A 25156-nucleotide genomic window follows, 5' to 3' on the forward strand; every position below is an offset into this window, starting at 1 on the left:
AATCATTAGGAAGACTCGCTGATGAAAGGAATATTTTGGTTGTCCATTCTTCAGGGTGCATCAAGTAAGAGGAGAATCCCTGGTGTTGGATGTTTTGCCCTAACGCTCACAGGGGTAGTCTCGGTCCGTCTATGTTGACATTAGCCTAATTGGAAGTTGACTAGTTGGTTGGTGGTTGTTCTAGGATTTTTGTAAGGAAACCAGAGATAGGCCTGAGGTTTGCCATTATAGCATGTTTAAGTCACAAGGAAGGGTGTGGCTTAACTGAAACTGTTGGATAGCCTTGCAATTGGGGGATGTTGATAATAATGAGCCTTGGCATACACAGGTCTGGTGCTATAGGCCTGTTATAGAAGGTGTTGATAATTGTCCAACATGGCATGCTCTGGGTTGTTGCAAAAAGGCCTATTATACAGGGAGTAGTTAATGCTCTAACTCTGTATGCCCAGTATTTTCACACTCGAATTGCCATAAACCGATGTTGTACGTCAGCTTGGCACATAAGCTTCCTATATGAGGCGTGTATGACAGTGAGATAATATAATCCAGTTTGTAATGTGCATAGTTTTTTGAACTGGTCACAGATAAAATGTTGATTATGCTTATGTTTTGTATGCACAAAGCTTTTAGACTAGTCTTGCTGTCAAAGGGTTTAGGCTTCTTAAGAGTCATTATGCACCGGGCTCTTGGAATAGGACTTTCCCAGAGCATGCTTAAAGGTTGTAGGTCTGATATCTGTTGGCCACTTGAGAAAGGGCTGCCACAGAAGTTGTTGCTATTACAGTGATCTGCAATACTGTAGTAGCCCTGCCACAGAAGGTGTTGCTAATAGGAATCTTCCAGTGCTTAGAGCTGTTGTAAGAGCCCTTCCATAGAACGCTTTGATGCAGTTTGGCTGGAGAGAGTGAGGTCTGCTGAAGTTGTGAGGCTGGTTAAAAATGTGGTACGGCGGCATAGCGCACCTTTGTGTTACTTTGGGAAACTATCAGTGCAAATCGTGATGTGTTGGATAGAAAATCCCATCAGGCTTGACTTACAAAAGTAATGCAAACCCGGCGCAACGCGTTAGTAAACCTGGGCCCATCTCTTATATAAACAGTATCTGAACTGCACTTCTTTCATATTTTGCTGCCCCTCTTCTAAGAAAAGGCTTAGATAGGAAGGTTCTCAATGTCAGTGATTTAATGGGAGGAGGAGGAGGGTTGTTGTGTCTGCTAAGCAACCCGGCCTCTTCTAATTCTATCCTTGAGGGGATGTGCAGGGAGTTTGATATCCTAGAAGTGTAACATCCTTCGAGAAGGCAGAAACCTTGGCTTCAACATGAAGCCATTTATTTCAGCCACCCGGAGAATCGATGAACTCTGTGCTCCAGTTTCGTCCTCGTTGAGAAATATGGCGGTACACACCGAGATCTGGGCTGCAGAGGCTGAATTTCCAACAGGTTTAAACTTCCAGCCTCCTGCAGGCGGGGGTTGGGGGGGTGGTTCAGCTCACTGTCACCTCGAACAGATGGAGCTGTTTGTAAATGCGTGCTCAGCAGAGCGAGGCTGTTAATATAAAAGCCTCCTGTGACGTGACAGCGCCACTGTGGCAACATGCTCCAGGCCTATTTCCTTTTTCCATAGGAACAGGACGTACCTCGCTGGGGATGTGACCGGTCTCTCTACAGACAGGGCCGGCTTTAGCGCTGGTGGCGCCCAGTGCGACAATGTTTGTTGGTGCCCCCCAATGACCACCTCCATAACCACTCTCTCTCAGATGCGTTTGATTAGTTTTATAGTGCTGCTGCCACTCATACCAGTTTAGGGTGTCAGAGCACTTTAAATTACAGAGACAATCAATCATACGTGTGTAAATCAGTGTATAGGAAATGTTACATAAGGCAGAGGACTACAAGGTGTAGTAGTCACATCATGTCATCCATACTGTTTAACCGTGCTTGGTCTGGAGAACCACAAACTCAGTATTCAAAACTAAACACCATGATTGGGGGTTCTCTTTAATCCTCAGATTTGATTTCAATACAAATGAACCCTATATGCAAAATTAGGAGTATGAAAGACTGGGGGGAAAAATCATAACACTTTAAACTATACTTTGCAGTTTACATGCAACTCTTTGATGGCACTTAATAGCTCACTGTTCTATGTTAGAAATATAATGTATAAACTACAAGTAACAAAAGGATCTCTCAGGAAAAAGCAGTAACCCACTGACCTATTCAAATTATATGCACTTTGCAATCTGAATGGTACATGTTCTTTGCAGCAGGCATATTAACCCTCAGCACTACCATTGGACGAGTCAAAACTTCCACTAGACAAAACTCATCTCTTCCAGGAAAAACATTAATCACAGAAGCTATCTTGGCATTTATATAGTTTCCTGAAAATGTCTGGAGGCCAGGAACGCCGCAGAAGGTGATTGTAAAACAATAATATACTTGTAAATAGGACGCCCCCACCCGAAGTCAGCACCTGGTGCGGTGGCACCGGTCGCTCCGCCCTAGAGCCGGCCCTGTCTACAGACAAGGGAACCTGAAGCCTGCTTCAATCTTACTGCTTCCTTGGGCAAGACTGCCTAAAATCACTCTATCTCTTCGACGCCCCCAATAGCATCACCTCTCCTACGTTGTCTTACTTTTCAAGAAATCCAAATTTTAGAAACTCCAGGGCACTAGTTGGGCGGTACACAGGCTAGACGACGTCCACCCACTGTTTTCACGGGGTGGACGCTGTCTCCATTGCCAAGAAGTTGGGCCCCATAAAATATGCTGAACTTGTCCCTGGAGTAATTTTCCGACACCGGGCACATTCAGCAGCGCCTGCAGAGTGTGGCTCAATGGTTAGAGCGGCAGACCCTGATGCAGAGTTCTGACCCGGGACCAGGGTTCAATTCCCGCCTCGGCGGGTCTTGGGCTCAATTTCCTCGGACCTGACAATTCTAGCCTCGTGCCTATTCTAATCATGGGCCCCAAGCTGCAACTCTGGGCAATAGCATGCTTAACCTCCACACCGGCCCCTACAGCGCTAGGATGTCTGGCTTCACCCTGTGGGTGCCCAGGAGTGGACACTTCACAGGGAAAGCCAGGAAGGGTTCCACAGCGGTATGAGTAATGGCGCCAGGAAACCGCTTGGTGGCAGTGCGCTCTACAAATACCTTGACATTTACATTTACATTTATATTTCCCAGCAGCAACGTGAAGGCAGGGAGGGGGCTTTTATAAAAACATTTTTTATCTCCTTTTAAATGTTTTTTACCTCCAGCTAAGCCCAAGACAAAGACAAAATTTAAGTGCCCATCGGCTCTCCTTTTCTCCCAGCACGATCCTGGCTGGGAGCTATCTGGATACAAAAATTTCAGTTGATGGACAGAATGCAGAACAATGTCATACATTCACCCCAGTACAGAGATCTGGGCCTAAATCCATCGTTTTTTTGCACTCCACACCACCCCAGTTCAGACATGGCCATTTGCAAATCAGCCTTGACCCTGTGCCTCATGGGAACAGTCCATCCCGAACTGCCAAGCCATGTCTTTCCTGGACCAGAATCAAGCATCCTAGGACCGGTTTTTGGCTATCAGCCATCTTCAGCCAGGATAGCTTGACTCCAGTGGTGTGGAGAGCATGGGACTCACGTCTGAGCATACCCATCCCACTCGGGGTGACAAATGCAAAAATAACAGTTGATGGACAGAATGCAGAACAATGTCATACATTCACCTCAGTACAGAGATCTGGGCCTAAATCCATCGTTTTTTTGCACTCCACACCACCCCAGTTCAGACATGGCCATATGCAAATCAGCCTTGACCCTGTGCCTCATGGGAAAAGTCCAGCCCGAACTGCCAAGCAATGTCTTTCCTGGACCGGAATCAAGCATCCTAGGACCAGTTTCTGGCTATCAGCCGTCTTCAGCCAGGATAGCGATATTCTCTGTACCCTACTAATTCTTGACTCTTTTCATGCTTGGAGGTGACAGGCTCCCTACCACTGCACCAGTCCCAGAGCCAATAATGACTATCCTTTCACGCTGCTCCAAATTCCAATAATAAGTACATATTTACCTCTCTCCTCTCGATCTGCTGGATAAGAGGTAAAGGGATTTAAAGGGCCTAATTTCTGAACCAGTATTCACTGTGTCCCCCTCGCATTATAGCTGCCTAGTTTAGGCTTCCACAATCCTCCACCTGCCTCCTAGCAGTAAGCTACTCTGCCAGTAGTGAACTTCAAAAGGGAGAAGGCCCATTTGGGGTAGGAGTGCCCCTTTTATTGAATGCCCCCGAAATGCACCAAGTGTCAGCACGCCCCAACCGCAAGACCTGCCATTTTGGAGGAATGGCAACTATTTATCTCCATCCAATGACTTTTCAGAACCCTGCACTTGAACAGGTGAAAAGCACCTCGCGAGGGCCATTAGGCCTCTCTCACTCGGCCAGGTGCTTAAAACGCGGCGCGCGCGCCAGCAGGAGCCCGGTGTCTCCAGCTGTTTGCAGTCGACCAGAGGCGCTGCGCAGCACGGTTGCCAGAGTAACTGAGATCCGCATCTCGTGGCCCTGACATAAAAGCTCAGCTATTAACAGCTCCCTGGACGTCACTTCCCGCATTGGTATTCTGCGCAAACACTACCCACGCCTGAACACGCGGCTATTTTCCACAATAACAACACAATGGCGAAGCAATCTTACGAAAACACATTTGCTCGGTTTATATTGTACCACTATTTAATTGAACGGCACAAAAATAACGTACCTGCATGGTAAAACCATCCTGCAAGTGAAAAAAAAACTATTTTAGCTACAAGTTGCTCACCACAGTGACTCTTATTTTTAAAAGCCTTATCTACTTCATCCAGGCAAACAGAGATGTCTTGTGGGTAGGACAGTGGTCCGAAGCATGTTTTGAACAAAATACAAACGCCTTTAAAGGGACTAACAGCATGAAGGCTTTGCCTAGTCTCGCGCTCCTGAAACATCCATCTTTTCTCTGTGTATAAGCAAATAATAAAGGGGGAAATGGGATTGTGGGGCATTTGTCTGGATTTAGAGGGACGAAGGACAAACTGGTATTATAATTATGAACTTTTAGTTACCTTTTTATGTTCAGACACAAGCAACAGTTTTAAAGCCTTAATGCAATTACCAACTTTTACTTACTTTTATGCTCAGACGCAAGTAACAGTTTTAAAGCCCGAATGTAGTTGCTAACTTTTACTTGCTTTTATGATCAGGCACAAGCAACAGTTTTAAAGCCCTAATTATCAGTGCTGGGAAGGAAATAATAGTCCGCTAATTTAACCAAAGATATTTTTTTCAAGTTGGCTTCGCCAAAGTGTCTGCTCAACACAAGGGCTAGTCCGCAAAGCTGGTTGCCAGATCATATTATGTTGGGTGGGCACCAAATCTCTGTTGGCCCTGGCCTGACCACATGAGCATGAACCTTCTAAGGAGGAACGGGTGGGTGTAGCTACTGCTCAACCCTCCGTGACACCAGCCTTTCTGAGCCAAGGCCAGCAAGTCTAACTAAAAGTGTATGAACTATGAATGACTTCCTACATTCTACGAAGAACCTGAGGGGGAGAGAGAGAGAGAGAGAGAGAGAGAGTAAAAGCGATAGCCCAAAATAAAAAAGTATTTCACAACTCCAAATAGAGAATTGTTGGTGTCCATTATAGAAGTATCTTGGATGATTCTGTTAGGCTGATCTGAAGGCTACAATACCCCACAACTGAACACCATCTTCATACGCGAGACTAGGTTTTGCACTGGTAGAAGAGCCAGGCATCAAATTAGGAACCATGAGTGCTGATTCAAGTAAGACCCTCAAGGCCCAAGCAAACGGCCTGTATGAAAAATGACTCCAATATTTAGTTATCTTGGCTTTTTGTTTGCAAAATAAGCTGCTTAAGTTTCACTCTTATAGTAATAAACGATATCCATGGATTAGCTGACACACAATTTCTAATCTTTGTAAAATGTTAAGTGCTAAAGCATGTGACCAGGCCAAACGTTTGAAAACAAAGAAAGCACTTGTCTTGACAAGGTGGTACAGTGGTTAATTTTCGTTTTTTTATTGCAAACGTGCCACACAAAAAGAAGAAGAAAAGTAAACATGTTTCCGCCTGCATCTAGTACCATAAATAAAAAAATAAAAACATTAAATAAAAAATAAATATCCATTACGGACGATTTTACTAGATCTCTATAGGTGCTTCCTAGAAGACAGGAGTATTTAGAACAGGTATAGAAACCTTTCAAATTTACTTCACATCACAGCAAAATAGGATTATTATCAGTGTAAAGAAAAATTATTATTGACTTCAAATTACTGTAAAAACACAAATGGCGATGGGAGTAATGCTTATAAATAATCTTACCCGCAGGCTAAACCCCTTGGTAGCATTCCAGCTCTCTACAATAAACAACAAGGTGATGCATGGAATGCTTGAATTAATCCCAGACACTGGTGATTGGTTGGGCCGCATTTCAGTCCATAATTGTTTGCCCAACGTGCCACTCTAAGCATTGGTCCGGTTTATGCAAATCAGTACTGACTATGCTCCTTTGAAACAGTCCATCCCAAACTGCCAGGCAAGGTACATGCCACCTATACTATTTTCACCCTATTTGAGCTTTACCAGGAGGGTGTAGCTTGAGTCCTACGGCACAGTGAGCATTGGACCCATATCTGGGTTTAAATGTGGCACTAAAATCATCAACTACAATTCAAAAAAAGGTGATGTTTGGGATGCTTAGATTAATCCCCGTCACTGACCCTCCCTCAGGCCCTCATTTTACTCCAACATTTCTTACCCACCATACCTCTGTAGACAGAGGGCCACCTTATGCAAATCAGAGGTGAATCTCCTACACATGGGAGCAATCTATGCCATAATATAGGCAAGGTCATCTTCAGATGGGAGCTGGAGCAACCCCGACCAGTTTTGGCCTTGTTAGGGTTCATCAATCATCACCAGCTGACTGGACACAGCAACGCCCTTTACATAGGAATTGCTGCTTCCCTTCTACAGAGACATCAGACCATACAGAATCCCGAAGCCAGACTCATCCTTGGCCTACCCCAACGAACCCACAACACAACCCACCTCAGTCAACTCCACTGGCCCCCATACAGAAGAGAAGCACATTTAAGCTGATGACCCACACAAACGGGGCTCTACACAACCAAGGACGCTCCTAAATTAACCACCGCCTAAACTTCCACCAACAGTCAAGAAGACGACGTTCTGCCCAACTTTCACTTGCCCATACTCACCGCATCTACCAAAGCAGAAGAAGAGGATGCTTCTTCGCCCAGTTCACAGTTAAGAACTATGACTTCCGAACCATCACATTACTTCCTGAATTCCGAATGGCCCTCAAGACCTGGCTGTTCAAATAAGCCTTCAGGACCTGCAAGCTCCTGGATAGCATATCGCGTGATTAGCCACGCTTTATAAATCCTGATTGATTGATTGATCAGTGAGGTACTGCTTGAATCCTGTGACACATGGAAGAAACCCACATTTATGCATGCATTGCCCAACTGTGTTATTAAATCGAATGGAGGAAGGGAAACCTCTAGAGAGAAGGCATTCTCTTTCTGGAGAGGTCATACTGCACACTCACACCCACCGTCACCACCACAAGTGCCACCACCACATTCACCACCACAACCTTAATATTGAAACAGACATCATCTCAGCAGAGATAAAACTCATAAATCAGTGACTCTCAGATACTTACTGAAAGCCATCCTCCCACAAATACACCTAGGCAGAACCCCTAACATCTAACACGACCTCTCACTGATCTACTGATGATCAGTGATACAGTGATCAGCAACTCTCCCTTGGTACTTCCTCATCCAGAGGTCTCTGTTACATGGTCCAAGACTGTCTCTGATTAAATCGTACTCCAGAACAGGAACCAACTCAGTCTGGAAGATAAAAAATAACTACGCTGTTAATAGAAATTGATAAATCTAACACTTGTACTATAGCTAATCACAATAGCACCCTGAGCTAAATCGACAGAGAGATGCCGACAGTGGTACAGGGAAACATGAAAACGGAGCCAGGGAGATACCATTGCCTACTCTGTAATGTGTAGACATCCTTACTAGGACAGAAAGACAAAGATGAGGAAGTCAGTGACACTGTGACATTTTGTCCCAAACCACCTATCACAAATGACAGTACACAGACTGTAGAGGCAACAGGATCAAGAGACAAAGACTCACAACTCCATCCAAACAGAAACCTTTGGCTCCAGAAGACTTACTCCTCAACTTCAAATACATGAGTCCCGGAGTTGGTCATCACACCTGATTTCCCCAACCAAGACTTTCCACGTGGAAACCATTAACCTGCTGTAGAAGCACCAGCCACCACTACAGGCTACTCCATAACAAACCAATCAATGGAGAGCAAGTATCCAACAGACTCCACTTACAGGTGTCGAGGTTAGTTGCAATAGCCATCCCGCTTATGTACTTACATCCACGATTGGCAAAGTTCACTCTGCGAATCCAAGACCGACAACGTCGCCAAAACCAGTGGACACAGTAGAAAGTGTGATGTACAAAAACCACTGATGATAAAATTACATTAACATAGGAGCTGCCTAAGACAAACATGCATTATCAAACCATCCAGGTCCTGTTGTATTTGGGGAGAACATTGAGAAACCTTTATCTATCGGTTTATTGAAAGGATCTGAGTAGTCCTGTTTCTTCCTGGTCTTCTCACACCCTATCCCACACATATCATTAAATCAGTTGAAGCAACTCATGTGATTCCAGACCAATAAATAGTCACATATTTGTAATATTTCAGGTAACCTAATGGGAAGTCATGTAACTGAGAGTCAACAAACCAAGCCTTTAAAATGGCTTGATTTTGGAAATGTTTATGGGAGAAGACTCCCCAGAACAGGCTGTCTCCACTCTGTACCCAGATCGTCAATTGTCCTGAGAGGATGTAATTACCAATGCGTTAATAAAACTGTCAAAACCCCTTTTACTCTCTGATCTTGAAAACCAGAGCACTGTGTTCTTGTTGTCCTGACCTGTTCTCCTCTTCCTTCCCTAAAGGACACTGCTGGTCAGGAGCGGTATCGGACGATCACAACTGCCTACTATCGAGGGGCCATGGGCTTCCTGCTGATGTATGACATTACCAACCAGGACTCCTTTGGAGCAGTGCAGGACTGGTAAGTTCAAATAATGTAGTCTACTGCTGCAATGGAGAGGTTTTAAGGAGCGTGAGCATTCTAAGCCACACTGATGTTATCTCAGTTATTGAGTCTTTGAAAGGTTTACCAGGTAGGCTTTTAGAATTTTATCAATATGATTTTGGGTCCAAGTAAAGGACACTTCAGGACATAGGACCGCTTACTCTATCAATCACTCAAAAATCTTTACTCAAATAATTATTTGTCCATAAAAGCGATTTTAAAATAGATAGCATAGAAGAATCTTCAAAAATACATTGTAAAAAAGTAATATAAAAACAGGATAGTTTATACAATTTATACAGTCAATGTCTTAGTCCAATTTATACTCAATATTACGCTATGCATAAATATATAAGCTAAAATACCAAGAAAATCCATTAAAAATAAATTTCTTAAGAACAGTTGTACCTACTTACTCATAAGCAGGTTCTTGCCTTGAAGAGATAGTTTAGGATTAGAAGTGCCTGGTACTCATGTACTGGTTGATTGGCAGTCACACCTACACATTTTTCAGGTGGATTTTGATGCAAGTTCCTGGTGCCTAGTACATAGATATCATCAAACAAGGCTAGGACTACCCAGGAGAGTGTTTCTAGGGAATGGAAATCTATGCAGCTTTCTGGGATCAGAGATGATATGCATTCAATCAGATGTACCTCTCCAAGAGCTGTGGATGAACACTGTGCTCTATATACAAGAAAGTAAAGGTATCAGGAGAACAAATGCTATGCAGTCTGGATTCAGGCCCAACCACAGACACAAACAGCACTCATCGCCACAGATGACATTTGCATGATCCTTGAAAGAGGGGATAAGGCAGCCCACATACTCCTGTACCTCTCTGCAGCATTTGACACAGTTTCACACCCCATCCTCATCAGGCGCCTGCACAAGATTGGCAGCCAAGGACCTGCTCACCCCTGGATCTGCTCATTCTTAATGGATAGAACACAAACAATCAGCCTGGCTCCCTACTCCTCGAAAGGGCACAAACTTTTCTGCAGAGTGACTTAAGGTCAATCGCTCAGCCTTACCCTTTTCAATGATCCTTATGACTAATGTCATCCTCGCACACAATATCAACATGCTCTCCTATTCTGACGACACACAAATCATACTCTCCCTCTCGGATAAGACCCCCAACACAAGAAGCAAGTTCACTGCCTGCATGACCAAAGTCGCTAACTGGATGAAGCCACACTGTTTCAAGTTCAACATCCTTAGGACAGAAATAGTGATCTTCAGCAAGAACACCTTATCATGGGATTACAGGTGGTTGCTAGCCAAACTCAGACCCACTCCTAGCACCTACGCCAGGAAGCTTGGAATAATCATCAATAGCGAACTGAACCCAACTGCACAAGTGAATGCCAACACTTCATCCTGCTTCCAGAACCTGAAGATGCTTAGGGAGATCTTCAAATGGAACCTAGGAAACACATAAAAAACTGTTACTTAGGCCCTAGTCACCAGCAAGTTGGACTATGGAAACAACCAGTATGCTGGAATCACCAAACAAGTAACTAGAACACTACAAACCATCCAGCACTTGGCAGCCAGATTTATCCTCAACCTGCCACACAAAACTCAAATCACACCACACCTCAGGGAGCTCCACTGGGTGCCGATACAAAAACACTCTAATTTCAAACTCCTTGCACATACATTCAAGGCACTAAACAGCTTAGGCCACACCTACCTGAACAGTTGTATCTCCTTCTACCCACCACCCAGTCACCTTCGCAGTGCAAGACTTCTACTCACACACATTCCACGCATAAACAGAACCAGATCAGGAGGTCATAACTCCTAAAGCGTAGAACGGCATCCCGCTCCACATCAGAGTCTCTTCCCGCTTCTCAAATTTGTCAAGAAGCTGAAGAACTGGCGTTTTAATTAATCAACCTTTCAGAGGCAGGGCTAGGCACACAAACCTGCTCCGCACTGGGATACACTCACTTGTGGTGGTGCATTTTACAAATACACAAAGCAGCAAATTGCGGAGACAACTTCAATACTCCATAACAAAGGATAAAACCCTTTATTTATACAAGTGATAAACATTATGAAGGATCAGGACTGTGAGATTAAAAGAGTGGTGGGGCTCGGGTGGGAAGTGTGTGGAAGAAAACCATCAAAAGCAGAATTACTACACCAATAAAGTGACAAATAAGTTAGGTGACCTGCAAGAGAAGTAATGGAGAAGAGATTGATGTTACAGACTGTTTACAACAGAAAGAGGGTTTGTGGATGGTGAAGTTGATTTTTCGAGAAGCTGAGAAGGAGCATGGTGAACCGCTCCACACAATATGTTGGAAATTACCCACTGCCACTTCACATCGAGACAAGTTGGGATAATCGCCAACTGTTGCGGGTCACATATTTACAATGTAAGTATTTAAACTATATCAAGTGGAATCCTGCAGTTATTGTAACATAGTCTAATCTCCCATGGTCACCTTGCATTGCTCTTTTAGTACTGGGAAGGAGTCTGAAGTGTTAATTACTAAGGATTTGTCTATGACAGACACCAGCCCCTATCATGAAGGGGAGCTGTAATCAACTTTGCTTCATGGGGACTGTATTCAAGTAGGTCAGGGATTATGACCAAGGATGGTAGGAAGGGATGTCTCAGCTGTAGGTATCTATAAAACTGGGCTTGTTCCAGCCCTAACTCTTCTTGTAACTCAGTAAATGATTTAATGTCAATACCAACCCACAACCTGACCCAGGGAGGTGATACTCAAGAAGTCCCAACCTCGGAAGCCCTGTAGTGATGAGACAGCAGGACAAAAGGGCTCCAAGCCACAGGGGTGTCTCACCAGTCAATCTACCTTCCCACTGGAGATTCCTGAGCGCTGAATTCCAAATTTTCAAGGCAGCATTTATTAAAGAGTGTCATGCTGTGGCAGCCTACCCCATACATATAGTGAAGGGTGGATTGCTTAGTCATTAAGAACCAATAGATGGGACCCCCTTTAGTATGATAATACGTAGACCTTGCCAACGCTCCATCCTATGCTGATTTGCAGCATTTGTTGTAAGCCACTTTGTTGTTAGGGCTCTACCGACCACACAAACACAGTAAGGGTAGAGGTAAGTGATGCTTTGGTCGTCTTGGTTATATAATATGTGTAGTTTTGTATTGTGAAGAAAAAACTGAGGAGAGTGATCATTTTCAACAGTGCTACACTTCCCAAAAGGGATAGCAGCAATGAAGACCATTGCTACAAATCTCTTGTTGTTGCCACAAACAAAAAGGTAAGATAGTCAGCTTTTGTCTGTGTCACCATAACCCAAAAATAAATGGCAACATAGACAGTATCCCATGGTTGCCACAGTTTTACCTGCTTGGCATGCGCATTCCACAGTCCGCCCAGGTGGTCTCACAAGAAATAATCTTGTTTTAAACCAATTGACTCTGAGTCCGAAATAGTACCAAATGATATCAAGGATATCCAGAACGATTGGCCTGGATGAGTCGTGGCTGCCGATGTAAATTAATAGGTGTAGTAATTTGACCAAACACCTTCGGGTATGTCGCAAATTTTGTTTATTATTATCATTAAAGGTAAAGCGCACCCCCAGCTGCAGGCACTGGGTAAGGCTGTGTGTGACAGAACAAACATTCTAAAGCAGCCTTCAGTGAACGTTCTAAGGTTATACCAACTGGGTGAAGAAGGGAGGGGAGTAAGATTAGAGAGAAAAGAGGGAAGGTTACAACAATAGGTCATCTGTGTATAAAGATAATATTCATAGGTGTCAGACCATTTAAAGCCATATGCACGCGGGTCGTTGCGGACGTGGTAAACCAGACGCAAGGGAAATCCCTGCTCCGTCCCCCATTGAAGAGCAAAAGGAGCCAATAAAGCTCCTCCAGTTCTCACTCGAGCACGTGGTCTATCATATAGCAGTTTAACATAAGACAAGTAATACAGGCCGAAACCCACATGTTCAACCAATGGGACTTGATATGTCCATGACCCACAGTGAAAGGCCTTCTCAAAGTGTATGAGCATCACGACTAATGGTTGACCTAGCTGTTCAGCATCTGCAAGTGCTTTTGGAATCGAAGTATATTATGACATGTAGATCTAAGTGGCATGTGAAGCCACTGTAGTCTTTATGAATTAAGTTAGTAATGACTTTGGTCAGTCGTGTTGCAGGTATTTTGGTTTTGCAATCGCAATAAATGATACAGGTCGGTATTTTGAACAGAGATGGGCAGTGCTGTCTGCTTTAGGGATAGTGACAATATGGGACTCGTTCAAGTCCCCAGGGAGATGGCTACTCTCTCGAACTTTGGTGTACATATTTAATAGGGGTTATGTAAGGAGGTCAGATTGACAGCAAAAGAACTCTATAGCAAGTCTGTTAGGGTCTAGGCTCTTTTCTGTAGATAGTTGTGTGATATAACCAGTTCCGGTTTTTGGGGGGTGCGAGCGGTGCCACCGCACCGGGTGCCGAGGTCAGGGGGGTGCCATTTGTGCTCCGAAAATGGCACCAGTGGCATTTCCAAAAAGCCTGCACTGTTCAATACTGTTGTTCCTCTTTCTTTTCCACAATGTTGAACATTGTGAGACAGTGTTAAACAGATCACGAGGCACGCTTATGCCCACCCATGTGCAGTGTTGCCATCACCTGTGATTGCAAATTAGCTTGTTTGGGTCCCAGGGCTGTCAATCTGGTAGTGCACGAAAGCGCTACCAATGACTGCCCTGCAAACATTATTGTCCCAATCCTGCCCGCGGCAGTGAAAGTCACGCTGAGTCGGGTGCTGTAGAATTCGAGAGCAGAGGGGTCAGGAGTGTCAAGGAGAGGGCTGGTTGGCCTATCCTGCAGCCCGCATCTGTTGCATGTGAGATCTCTAGGTGCCCAGCAGGTTTTGTAAGGTAAGATTAAGTGGTCGAAGTGTCCACTTCTCCTGCTCTACTGCTGTCAGCTGCCCCCCTTCTTCCTCTTACTCTTTGTCCCTATCTTTCTGTCTCTCTCTCGCTCCTCCTCACTTGCTGAAAACCGTGACTTCAATAAAAGTCTCTTACCCTCTGTTTCCTCTACTTTCCTTCATTTGTCCCCCTGTGAAATGGATACAGAAAAGAAAAACACTTTTGCTGGAAATGTCTATTTGTGAATTTTTTCTGTTTCAAAGTGCAGCCCGGGACAAAGACAACAAGCATTTACAATGCAATAGGTCTCGCAGCATTAAAGTTTGAGTTATTGGCATTGTGTATGACAATGCGTTGCATAAATGTTTTATCAAACTTTGAATTGGTGAGCAGTGAGAGTGTGTGCAAGAGTATGCTGTTGCTCACAGCTGTTATTATTCACACAACTCTGATGATGCACCTCACGCACGGGGCTGACGCAGTTATTATTCACACAGCTCTGATGATGCACCTCAGGCACGGGGCTCACAGCTGTTATTATTCACACAGCTCTGATGATGCACCTCAGGCACGGGCTCACAGTTGTTATTCACACAGCTCTGATGATGCACCTCAAGCACGGGCTCACAGCTGTTATTATTCACACAGCTCTGATGATGCTCCTCACGCACGGGGCATGCAGTTATTATTCACACAGCTCTGATGATGCACCTCACGCACGGGCTCACAGCTGTTATTATTCACACAGCTCTGATGATGCACCTCAGCACGGGGCTCACAGCTGTTATTATTCACACAGCTCTGATGTTACACCTCACGCATGGGCTCACAGCTGTTATTATTCACACAGCTCTGATGATGCACCTCACGCACGGGGCTGACGCACTTATTATTCACACCGCTCTATCTTGTGTACCTTTGTAACTGTATATATGTAACTTGTTAGTGTGTTTAGTGTATCTTGTGTACCTTTTGTAACTTACCTAGTTCTTTTGTAAAGCGCCCTGACACACTTTGGGTAAAGTTTGCGCTATATAAAACTTCATTAAAGAAAGTAAATAGTATAGGTAAATATTAATTCATTTCAGCAGTGGATATGCGAGTTCCCTACCCCTCCATCATTAGTGTAACGTTGTGAGGGCACAGACCCGCAATAGCGTACTGACTACAGAGATTGGAATCGCGGCAATAACTAGGGTGGGTGAGCGTGTGCCCAGTCTGTTTCTTTATTCGAACGGGATGCCTCTGTAGTCTGCTACGATGGATGACGTGCGAGAAAGCAAGTCAATGCTGCAGGAGGGTGCCACTCGAACCACTGCTTCTTAACGGAACGTTTAGTGTCGAAAATGCCACATATGCCTCAGAGAACCGTCCCCATATGGTACATGCCCTGACAACGTCCCTTAAGGATGCCACGCATATCCCAAAACCCGGGAATGGGGGCAGCAGCCAAAGCTTCCTGCACGGAGTATCAGTTACGAACATACCCGGGAGAGGTCCAACGATCGTTCACTCTGACGATAAACGGCCATACCACACTCTTTAACGTTCCTCCCATCCTGAAAGTCGAGCCACAGGCTGGCCTAACATCCCCGCTTTGGGAGAAGCGGTTAAAAACAGGTCCGTTACCGACTAACATAGGCAACAAACTCTCTTCAAACTGGGCGGCTTCCACAGCCTGTATGAGAGCGGCTGGAGAGTAGCACGTGTGGACCTGCCCCAGCATCAAATTAAATGGCATGAACGGACAGCTAAAAGCATGAAAACCACAACACGAAACCGAAACCTTCCGTGGGGCAGGACTTCCGTCTTCGGAAGCCTGCGCACGCGCCCATGGAGTGCCACGGTGAGAAGCAGTGCTGGTGACGCGGGGCTCCCATGCCCGAGGGAGAGCCCCGCGGAGGCTGCAGAAGTCCAGAATGGCAGTAAGTGGCGCTTAGTTGTAGGGGGGTGGGGGGGTGCGCTTGTGTGTGTGTGTGCGCGTGCCTGTGTTTTGCCTGTGTGTATGTGTGCGGCGGCAGCGGGGGGGGGGGGTCTCTATGTGTGTGTGTTTGAGCGTGTGTGTAGGTGCGCTCGTGTGTGTGTCTATGTGTGTGCGGCAGGGGGGCGGGGGTCTATGTGTGTGTGCGTGTGTGTAGGTGCGCTCGTGTGTGTGTCTCTTTGTGTGCGCATGCGTGCAGGGGGAGGTGTGGCTGTGTGTTATGGCTTTCCAGGAGGCAGGAGCTGGCCACAGCGAGCGCGTTCTTGTGCGCGTGGCCAGCTCAAATTGCCTTCTGGCAGAGGAAATGCGCGCAGCCAGGTGCTGTCTCCTGGAAAGCCGCGTCGCTCACAATAGATATCTGGCGAGACAGCGCTTCACGCTGTAAATCGCCACGAGACCTAAAAAAAAGGTTCAAAATACAAAAAATAAATAAATAACTAAATAAAGCATGACAAAGCAGTTGCAAAGTTGCCAGATTGGTTTTATTCACCCCCAAACACATTAGCACCACTTTACAAAGTTTGCCTGTGAAAAGCTACTTTAGTTTTCTCGTCTTTCTTTGAACAGTATTGTTTTCCCCTGGTGGAAAAGTGCACCTTCCGGGAGGTACCGCAATACCTCCTTGATGACTGGAGTGGTAAACATTTAAACGTAAAAGCTGTTTTCCTTATTTTAGTTTATAAAATGTGTACCACAGCTCTGTGTTCAGGGATGGCGTTTTTAAAGATATACGCAATGGACGTTAAAACGGGGCCCTTCCGGGCCCTGTAGTCATGTCCTTAACTTTGAAGGTAAAGCCACTCATTGATTTCTGAATAATGAGTGTAAAAGTATTAAGGTAACCATGTTGTTCTGCTTACGTTTCACATGCATTCCCTATGATGGTTTGCTTTATCCAGGATGTTCCTTTTTCTCTTGTCTAGTGCATAATTGGAATTGAGTCGCATCCAGATGTTTATAGCGGGGCACAATTTGGTTGTAGCTGAAGCCAGTGCAAGCTTCTCTCGGTGGGACAGTATGGTGTTCAGTGGGGGAGAGGATGTGGCACTCTGGCCAGAGCTGCCGAATTTGGAACTGGGGAACTAGGTTCAGCCTTCATGAGCACATTCCTAAGTTAGACTCTAGAACGCCCAGCTAGACGTTAGAAGCCCTGGTGTTGTAGCACCTTGAAGGCCTGTCCACCACAATCCATACTGAAGTTCACCTCCAGTCTTGCGGGCCGGCCTACGAAGCAGCACATCTTAGAGCAACAGGGACTCTGTCCCTGAGGTCCCAGGACCCTTGAGGTAGGGAAACATTGTTTACAACGCATGCGTTACATTGCAAACCTTTACAACGCAAGTCGTTACAACGACTTGCTGTACGGGGCAGAAGGTGTTGGATTTAAAATCCAACACCTTCCCTACTGTTGCACAGACTGGAGTTGGAATAGTAAATTATACTATTCCAAAATCCAGCACCCCCACCTCAGCAAGTCGTTGTAACGACTTGCCTTGTAATGGTATGCAATGTAACAACGCTGTCATTGTAAAGACCGCGTTGTAACGGTATGCGATGTATCGCATGCGCTGTAATGCGGTCTATTCCTTGAGGCCAGTCTGCCTCACCCATTGGTACCTCCTTTGGCCTTGTTTCAGCAGGAGTAGTGAAACTCACCAGGGATTGGCAATGCATGATTTGCACATACACCAAACTAAGGGGCATACTTACAAGTGAATGGCAAAGTTAGAACATTTTAAAAATTACATATGTATATTGTTTTAGGCTATAAAATGAAAGTTATATTTGACTGATGGTGTCATAATATTTGTCCCCCATACATTTTATATACTCTAAAATGTATCCTGTATATATTTAATATGTGGTTTGAAAACCATACAACCCAACCCAAAAAAATGCTTGGTTGTGGGGGCGTTGGGGGGCAACAAAGATTGTTGCACAGGGCACCACAACCTCTAAAGCCGGCTGAATGTAGTTACTGCGACCTCAACAACAGTGATCGGCTCATCAACTATGTGGTGTTGGTCAGTAGTTAATTGTGGTGTCTGTACAGCTAAAATATATGTTTCAGTGTCTGCCATTGAGCAAACCTGTGTATTAGCATAGAACACTTCATAATAAGCAATGAATATATTTGCCATCCCCTCAGGTGTTGTATGTGTAATACCTGACTCATCCTCAATATGTGTCATGTGTTGATTTCAATCAGTGTGTTGGCTCAGCCTATGAAGTAGTTTGCCTGTATTATCGCCATGGTCACAGATCCAGCACTGGGATGTTTGGCAGAGTTTCTTGGCTTCATTGGTTTGAAGTTGTCCGTTGTGGCACATAAAGCCTCTCCTCCGAGATCCCTGTCTGATATTTTTGCTCAGCGGTCTGCACCACCCGATCAAGAGTGGCAATCTCTTCAAGCTTTTTCCGTTTCTTGTGGGCCCGTTTTGAGATCACTGTTCTTTTTGTCAATGCACTTTACGCTGCCCATAGTATCACCTCAATACCCGCGGAGCCAGTGTTTTCCTGAAAAAATTTTGTTGAGGCCTTTTGTATTGCCTCTCGGAAAGGCTGTTGGGCCAACCACCAAGCTCTTAGGCGCCAAAGTAGCGAAAAGCCGGGGAGGATTTAGTTAGCGTGTAATTCCAAGTTGACATGGTCTGAAAGACCCTGTTCATGTAAAAATATTTTAAATATGAATTGCAATTGCAGATGATGGTGGGTACCATATAATACCATAGCTGGGAAAGGGTCCTGTATACCCCTTACAGGAAGGTATTACCGCCTGCCTCATGATGGAAATGATGCCAGACATTGCTGAGGCCCAGCACCTCGGCAAACGGGCCCAACAGGTTTACCAAGGACAGAGTTTGTGATGTTGGTCCAGCAGATTGAGGGCAATATTCATTAGGCCATTTAAATCATCACCAATAATAGTGAGTCCTGAGGGCCTGATAGCACAGCCTCACTGAGACCCATGAAGAGTCACTGAATGAGGCAGGGGTAAGGCATATACCGAGCAAAGAACACTAGGGGAGCTCCATAGTGACCCGGCCAGCAAAAGATACCACTCCATGTCATAGAGATGTGCTCAGTCCACTATAAAAGTGAGCCACAAGTGAATAATAATAGCCACCACTCTGGAACCCCTGTGAAATCCTGCATGGTAGGTTGTGTTAAAGCCATATCTTCAACCAGGCACCGATAATGGTTCCCTATGAAGTGGGTCTCTTGAAGAAGGAGCACGTCTGTGCCTTGTTGTTTGTCTCCCCTCTTGACCTCGTTAAGAAGCACATTTACATTTCAGGTAGGGCAAAGGAGTGGGGCGTCAGAATTTCGGGATGTCGTGACTAGAGGCTAAACAAAGAGTCACAGGAGTGGACAGGGTCTAGGTATAAGCGCACTGTGGAACAAGATGTGTTAACGAACTCAACAAAAACGTAAAACTCTCTCTCTGCCCCTCCCCATATTTCAAACACTGAAGTACCTCGCGTGAAATAAGGATTGGCATAGCCAATAGGTCTCGCTTTTGGGACCTGATAAGTATTTTGTTATGCAGCACAATATCCTTGGTGCAAAAACATCAACTGTTGCATGGCTAAACACTTATAAGGTCCCAGAGGCGAGACCTATTCGCTATGCTGATGCTTGTTATATAGTGTTAGGATCTAGACCGCAGAGTAGCTCAAGCCGTACCGGAATGCGGTAGAGAAACTACTGATGCTTGACAAAGACCTCACTTTTCCGTGGTTCAGACACATCCATTCCTGGTGTACATTGGGCCTAGGAACCTCCTGGTCTGATCTAAGTTCCCTAAACAGTGCTTTAAAGAAACATCTAAAATCTCTTTACTGGGAGTATATCCTAGCTAGCCTCCATCAAACCCACATTTTAGAGAGACTGCCAGACCAGTTTCTGCCTATTTGAAGCTTTCTTAGACATCCCGCAACAGCAACTGCCGAAATTCTTTAAAATTTCGATATGGCACACATGAAATAGAGTTGTCCAAGTGGTACGCAGGATGGAGTGCCGACTCTAGCAACTCCTGCTCAATGTGTAGACTTTTGTCTAAAGAAAATATGTCATGTTCTGTTCTTCTGTCCCACCAACATCAATCCCAGGGGTAAATGGATTAGCCCACTATGTATTTGCTAGGCAATAGACGCCACCTTGAAGCTTTAAGGGTGCTGAAGGGACATACATCAACCTACACTGTGGCCACCTTAGGCAAATATTTATTAGCAGTAGGGTTGCTAAGAAAAGAAAAAGACCAAAAATGTTAAGACGCGATGACTAGATTGACCGGTTTTATTCCAGATTTTACTAAGCATAGCAGCTCCCGCTCTCGCTGCCAGTCCAACCAAAAGAAGTGCTTACCTTTGCACAACGTTGACGGAAGCAAACAAGGGATGCCCTTTTAAAACATTTTTTTTACTCCTTTTAAGAAATTCGATTAATTCTACATTATGTATAAACCATATTGCCTACTACTACTTTAGTGTTGACCAGATTAGCTAGGTGGCTGCTACAGATTATTTCTGAATTTTCTCTTTTTTTGCATCTGCATATCGACACTGTAGCTTGACTTAGAGGAGTTGCTTGACTGGCTATTATCCCAGTCCGATTTAAACACAATAACTACTTTACTTTGGCCAGCCCATCGATAAAACAGCCCAACTTTACCTATTTTACTTGTTGGCACATGGCGTGTACTATTTTTAATCTCTCCACTAGATCTTTAAGAAGTATGAACAGCCTTTTATCACATAAGAAACACACCAATTGTATTAGCACTTTATTTAGCATTCTACTCTCTGAATGGTTGACATAGCTTAATCATGATAATTTATGTCTTGTACACTATGACTGCCTTCTTTGTTGTCATACTCTAAATAATATGTGCTTGCTTATTGCTTTTAATAGAAACGTCTAATGAATGATTGGATGTTTTATGGAATTAAATTTCCGGAATGGACATTACTACTACTACTAAATTTGGCTGCTGCCTGCCACTCACTCTCTGCCGTCAGGCTCAAAGAATTAAAAACAAAGCATAAACCTTTGGCGGGAAAAGTGAGAGAAAGATGTAGCCATCTAATAGGTGAATTGCACCCAGAGGAATTTAAAAAACTTGGGGCCAATCCTGCCTTTCCCACTTGACCAAACTGTGTGATCCTCTGCAAATTTGTATCTTACAGAACCTACTCTTTCTTCGTAATCACTTACCACAGCTTCTTTCAATAAGCGAGTTCAGGGTGTGCACTGTATAAACAGAATCATATGTATAAAGGTGAAACGCTTCTGCATTTTTAAGAAACACCCATTCTAATCATAAACAAGCTATCATATTTTCACATGAGGTTTGCAGCATAATTTAAATGCCAAACTATTTTAAGTGCCCGGCTCATGCACAAGCTCTTAAGAGCCCCACCAAACTTTGGCTTGGCTTTCCCCGTTACATTGTTGGCTTGCCAATCTCTACCCATATGGCATTCACCAGCTGATGGCTAAGAATTGTGCCCTGCAGTCAAGAGGAACTGGAGCCTGTCAGGCATGAACAGTCCAGACCGTTCGTCATCATACCAGCCACAGCGGTGGCCCTGTAACCGGTTCCCACTATCGCTCAGTCTGACCAATAGTCAGTCATACCTCCTCCGCGGCTGCTGCAAAACCTACTGGTCTCACTTTTACCATATAGAACCGCCTAAGGAGCTTGCATCCGCCAGGTTCTTGAGTAACTCACCTCATGCCAACCTCCTGCTATGCAAAAGCCATTTAAACTATTTGGAAGGACACCCTCATCCAGGTCCTTGCGCATAGTCCACAGCCAATCAGCATTCCGGAGTTCTGCATGGTGCACTAGGGTTGGGTGAGGTGTTGCAAGTGCTTCAATCCTAGGTCATCTTACACAATCAAACCCTACCCTCCCAGACGATTCCCACATTTTGTCCATCCATGGGCTTGGTTAGTTGTAATGTACTTCATAACTGTTCTGGACTCTCAAGTTGGCGCACATTTTTCCCAATCTAACAAACTACAAAGAAAAAAAACGAAACTGGTCATTTATGCAAACCAAACAACATCATAAGAAGAAAAACGTAATTTGCTTAATCGGAAACGATGCCCTGCAAACATGTGTTGATCTAACAACTCAACAGGCTGGCATTTAAACAAGCGCTGAAAGACAAGCACTGCCCCTCGGCCGGGAAAGGGGAACGGGGGGTGCGGCTTCGAGGCAATCAGCATTCCGGAGTTCTGCATGGTGCACTAGGGTTGGGTGAGGTGTCGCAAGTGCTCCAATCCTAGGTCATCTTACAGAATCAAACCTGGCCCTCCCAGACGATTCCCACATTGCGTCCATCCATGGGCTTGGTTAGTTGTTATGTACTTCATAACTGTTCTGGACTCTCAAGTTGGCGCACATTAGTCCCATTTTTCCCAATCTAACAAACTACAAAGGAAAAAAACAAAACTGGCCATTTATGCAAACGAAACAACATCATAAGAAGAAAAACGTAATTTGCTTAATCGAAAACGATGCCCTGCAAACATGGGACGATCTAACAACTCAACAGTCTGGTATTTAAACAAGCGCTGAAAGACAAGCGCGGCCCCACAGCCGCGAAAGGGGAACTGGGGTGCGGCTTCGAGGCAATCAGCATTCCGGAGTTTTGACAGTGCACTAAGGTTGGGTGAGGTGTTGCAAGTGCTCCAATCCTAGGTCATCTTACACAATCGAACCAGGCTCTCCCAGATGACTCCCACATCGCGTCCATCCGTGGGCTTGATTAGTTGTTATGTACTTCATAACTGTTCGGGACTCTCAAGTTGGCGCACATTTGTAATGCGCTAGAATCGACTCCCGAAGGAATATCTCTGTGCAGTAGACCGCTGGGGAACCCGTCCTGGCTTTCCCTGTGAGATGGTCCCTACTGGGTATCTCCAAGGTGAAACCAGGCATCCCCGGCGTATGTGGGGGGCCGTTGTGGAGATGAGGCAAGCTAATGCCCAGAGTTGCCGAGTGTGATCCCTGGCACCGAGGTGAGAATTATCGAGTCCGCTGACCCTGGTCCACGACCCTGCCGCGTCGGGAATTGAACCCTGGTCCCGGGCTGTCCTCTGCTCCCGGGTCTGCCGCCTCTAACCAGTGAGCCACACCACTCCATTGGGACATTAGTCCCATTTTTCCCAATCTATCAAAATACAAAGAAAACAATGAAACTGGTCATTTATGCAAACAAAACAACATCATAAAAAGAAAAACGTAATTTGCTTAATTGGAAACGATCGGAAACGATACCCTGCAAACATTGATTGACCTAACAACTCAACAGGCTGGTATTTTAACAAGCGCTGGAAGACAAGCGCGGCCCCATGGCTGCTAAATGGGAACGGGGGAGTGGCTTCGAGGCTCAGCGCATGTCCAGGGTTTACCTTGCGGGAGCGATCAGCAGTAGGTGCGATAATTGCAAACAGATGGCGCCGCTGCTTGCTCCCGCAAGGTAAACTCCGTACATGCATGAGTACTAAAGCCCGGAGTGATTCCAAGAGGTAACTCCAAAGCAGCGCTTGCGCGCTGCGTAGACAAAACCTAAAAAGACTGCTGATTCTTCTCCCCCCAGATGCGGTGGATACTTATACTCCATCTAGGATATCTCAGAAAAGCAATGGAAAAACATAATAACCTCCCACCAAAAAAACAAGTTGAACATAACAGGTATGCTAAAGGAATACACAGCCAGTGTCCGTACAAGCTCGAGCACAAAATGGCATTTAACCGCATGTGTTAGACAATCCTGTATGGCTAAAAAAGGGACCAGGTGCACCCCCAGATGAATGACAATGTTCATAGAATGGAGGCTTAAAACCCAGTGTGTCGAATGTGGTCACTAAGGGCTGGTCCACTAATAGAGATTATGGCATATAGACTGTTTATGTCAAGTGAGAGTAGCGTCCTGTTCCAAGCCAGGACGGAGCAATGGTGAAGTACTTTCTTGAATCAATTGTACAGAGGAACCCATACCCTCTGCACGGCCTTTGTTAGTCATGTTGGGTCTCTGTGTATTCAGAGGAGCAGAGTTTCGCCCCGCACGCCACCCACAGTGGTGGGATCTCTTACGCAAACATGTGTTGTGGCAGTGTATCGCCGCAAAGGAGTCTGATTCTGGGGCCTGTTTCTGACACAGTGGTCAGGCCTTTCCTCCACCCACTGCCAGGCAAGTTCTGGGCTATTTAAAAAAAAACGACTGGGATTGAAAAATAACTTTGAGTTTGGCAGGGAAGAGTAGCATATACTGTAGGCCCATGTTTCTTCATTTTTGTTTGACTGAATCAAGAGTTGTCTGCTAGTTTTGAACATCCCTCTTTTAGTCTATAAAGACCATTATGTTGCTGAACTCATTCGTGATGTTGCCTTTTTTTTGCAAGCAGGACGAAGAACTTGGTCTTGATCCTGTAAATTCAAGAATCTGGCAATAAGAGGTCTGGCATAGGGCCCATGGGGGAGTAGGAGGCCTTGGCCCAAAGGCCAGATAAGCATGCTCCAAAAGAAGACAGTTTGACAACTCCTGTGCCGCCACAAAGGTCCCCAGCCTGGTCATTAATAATAAGCCAGGGTCAGATCACTCTACCCCCTCTGGAAAGCCACAAATATCAGGTTGGTACTGCAGGAGTGGCCCTCTGTACCCTCCAGATGCAGATGGAGGGTATATGACTCAGTTGACAGCTACGTCACACCACTTTTAAGCTCCTTGACAGAGACCGACTTCCACCTTTTTGTCCCACCCGGCATGTTCACCGCCCAGTTGTCTGTCTACTAGGGTTAAATATAGGGCTTTCAGAGAAAGGGGTAGTGAGATATCAGGTCGCAATCAACAGTCGGGTCTCCCCACAACACCTTGTGCATAGGAGAAGACCTTCTTCATACTGCGTCCATTTTTAGTTGTGAGCACAAGCCTCTCTAGCCACCCCTGTTGGGTGTATTCAGGCTGAAATCAAATAATCTGACCACATTGGACAGGCACAGTGTCCCTGAAGCCTCTGTCATCGCTAACAGTACTGC

General features: G+C 45.2%; 1 protein-coding gene across 3 annotated transcripts in view; it reads left to right on the plus strand.

Moving 5' to 3' along the window:
* The window catches only part of RAB3D (RAB3D, member RAS oncogene family), a 214395-nt gene that overhangs the window by 120193 nt on the left and 69046 nt on the right, over positions 1-25156 (plus strand). For all 3 annotated transcript variants that reach the window (XM_086962793.1, XM_086962807.1, XM_086962801.1), the window contains exon 3: positions 9095-9213. In XM_086962793.1, the coding sequence (XP_086818919.1) occupies positions 9095-9213 (119 nt within the window). The remainder of the gene's footprint in view (positions 1-9094; positions 9214-25156) is intronic.

The sequence above is a fragment of the Lissotriton vulgaris genome, chromosome 1_1 (assembly GCF_964263255.1).
Source record: "Lissotriton vulgaris chromosome 1_1, aLisVul1.2, whole genome shotgun sequence".
NCBI classification, from domain to species: Eukaryota; Metazoa; Chordata; class Amphibia; order Caudata; family Salamandridae; genus Lissotriton; species Lissotriton vulgaris.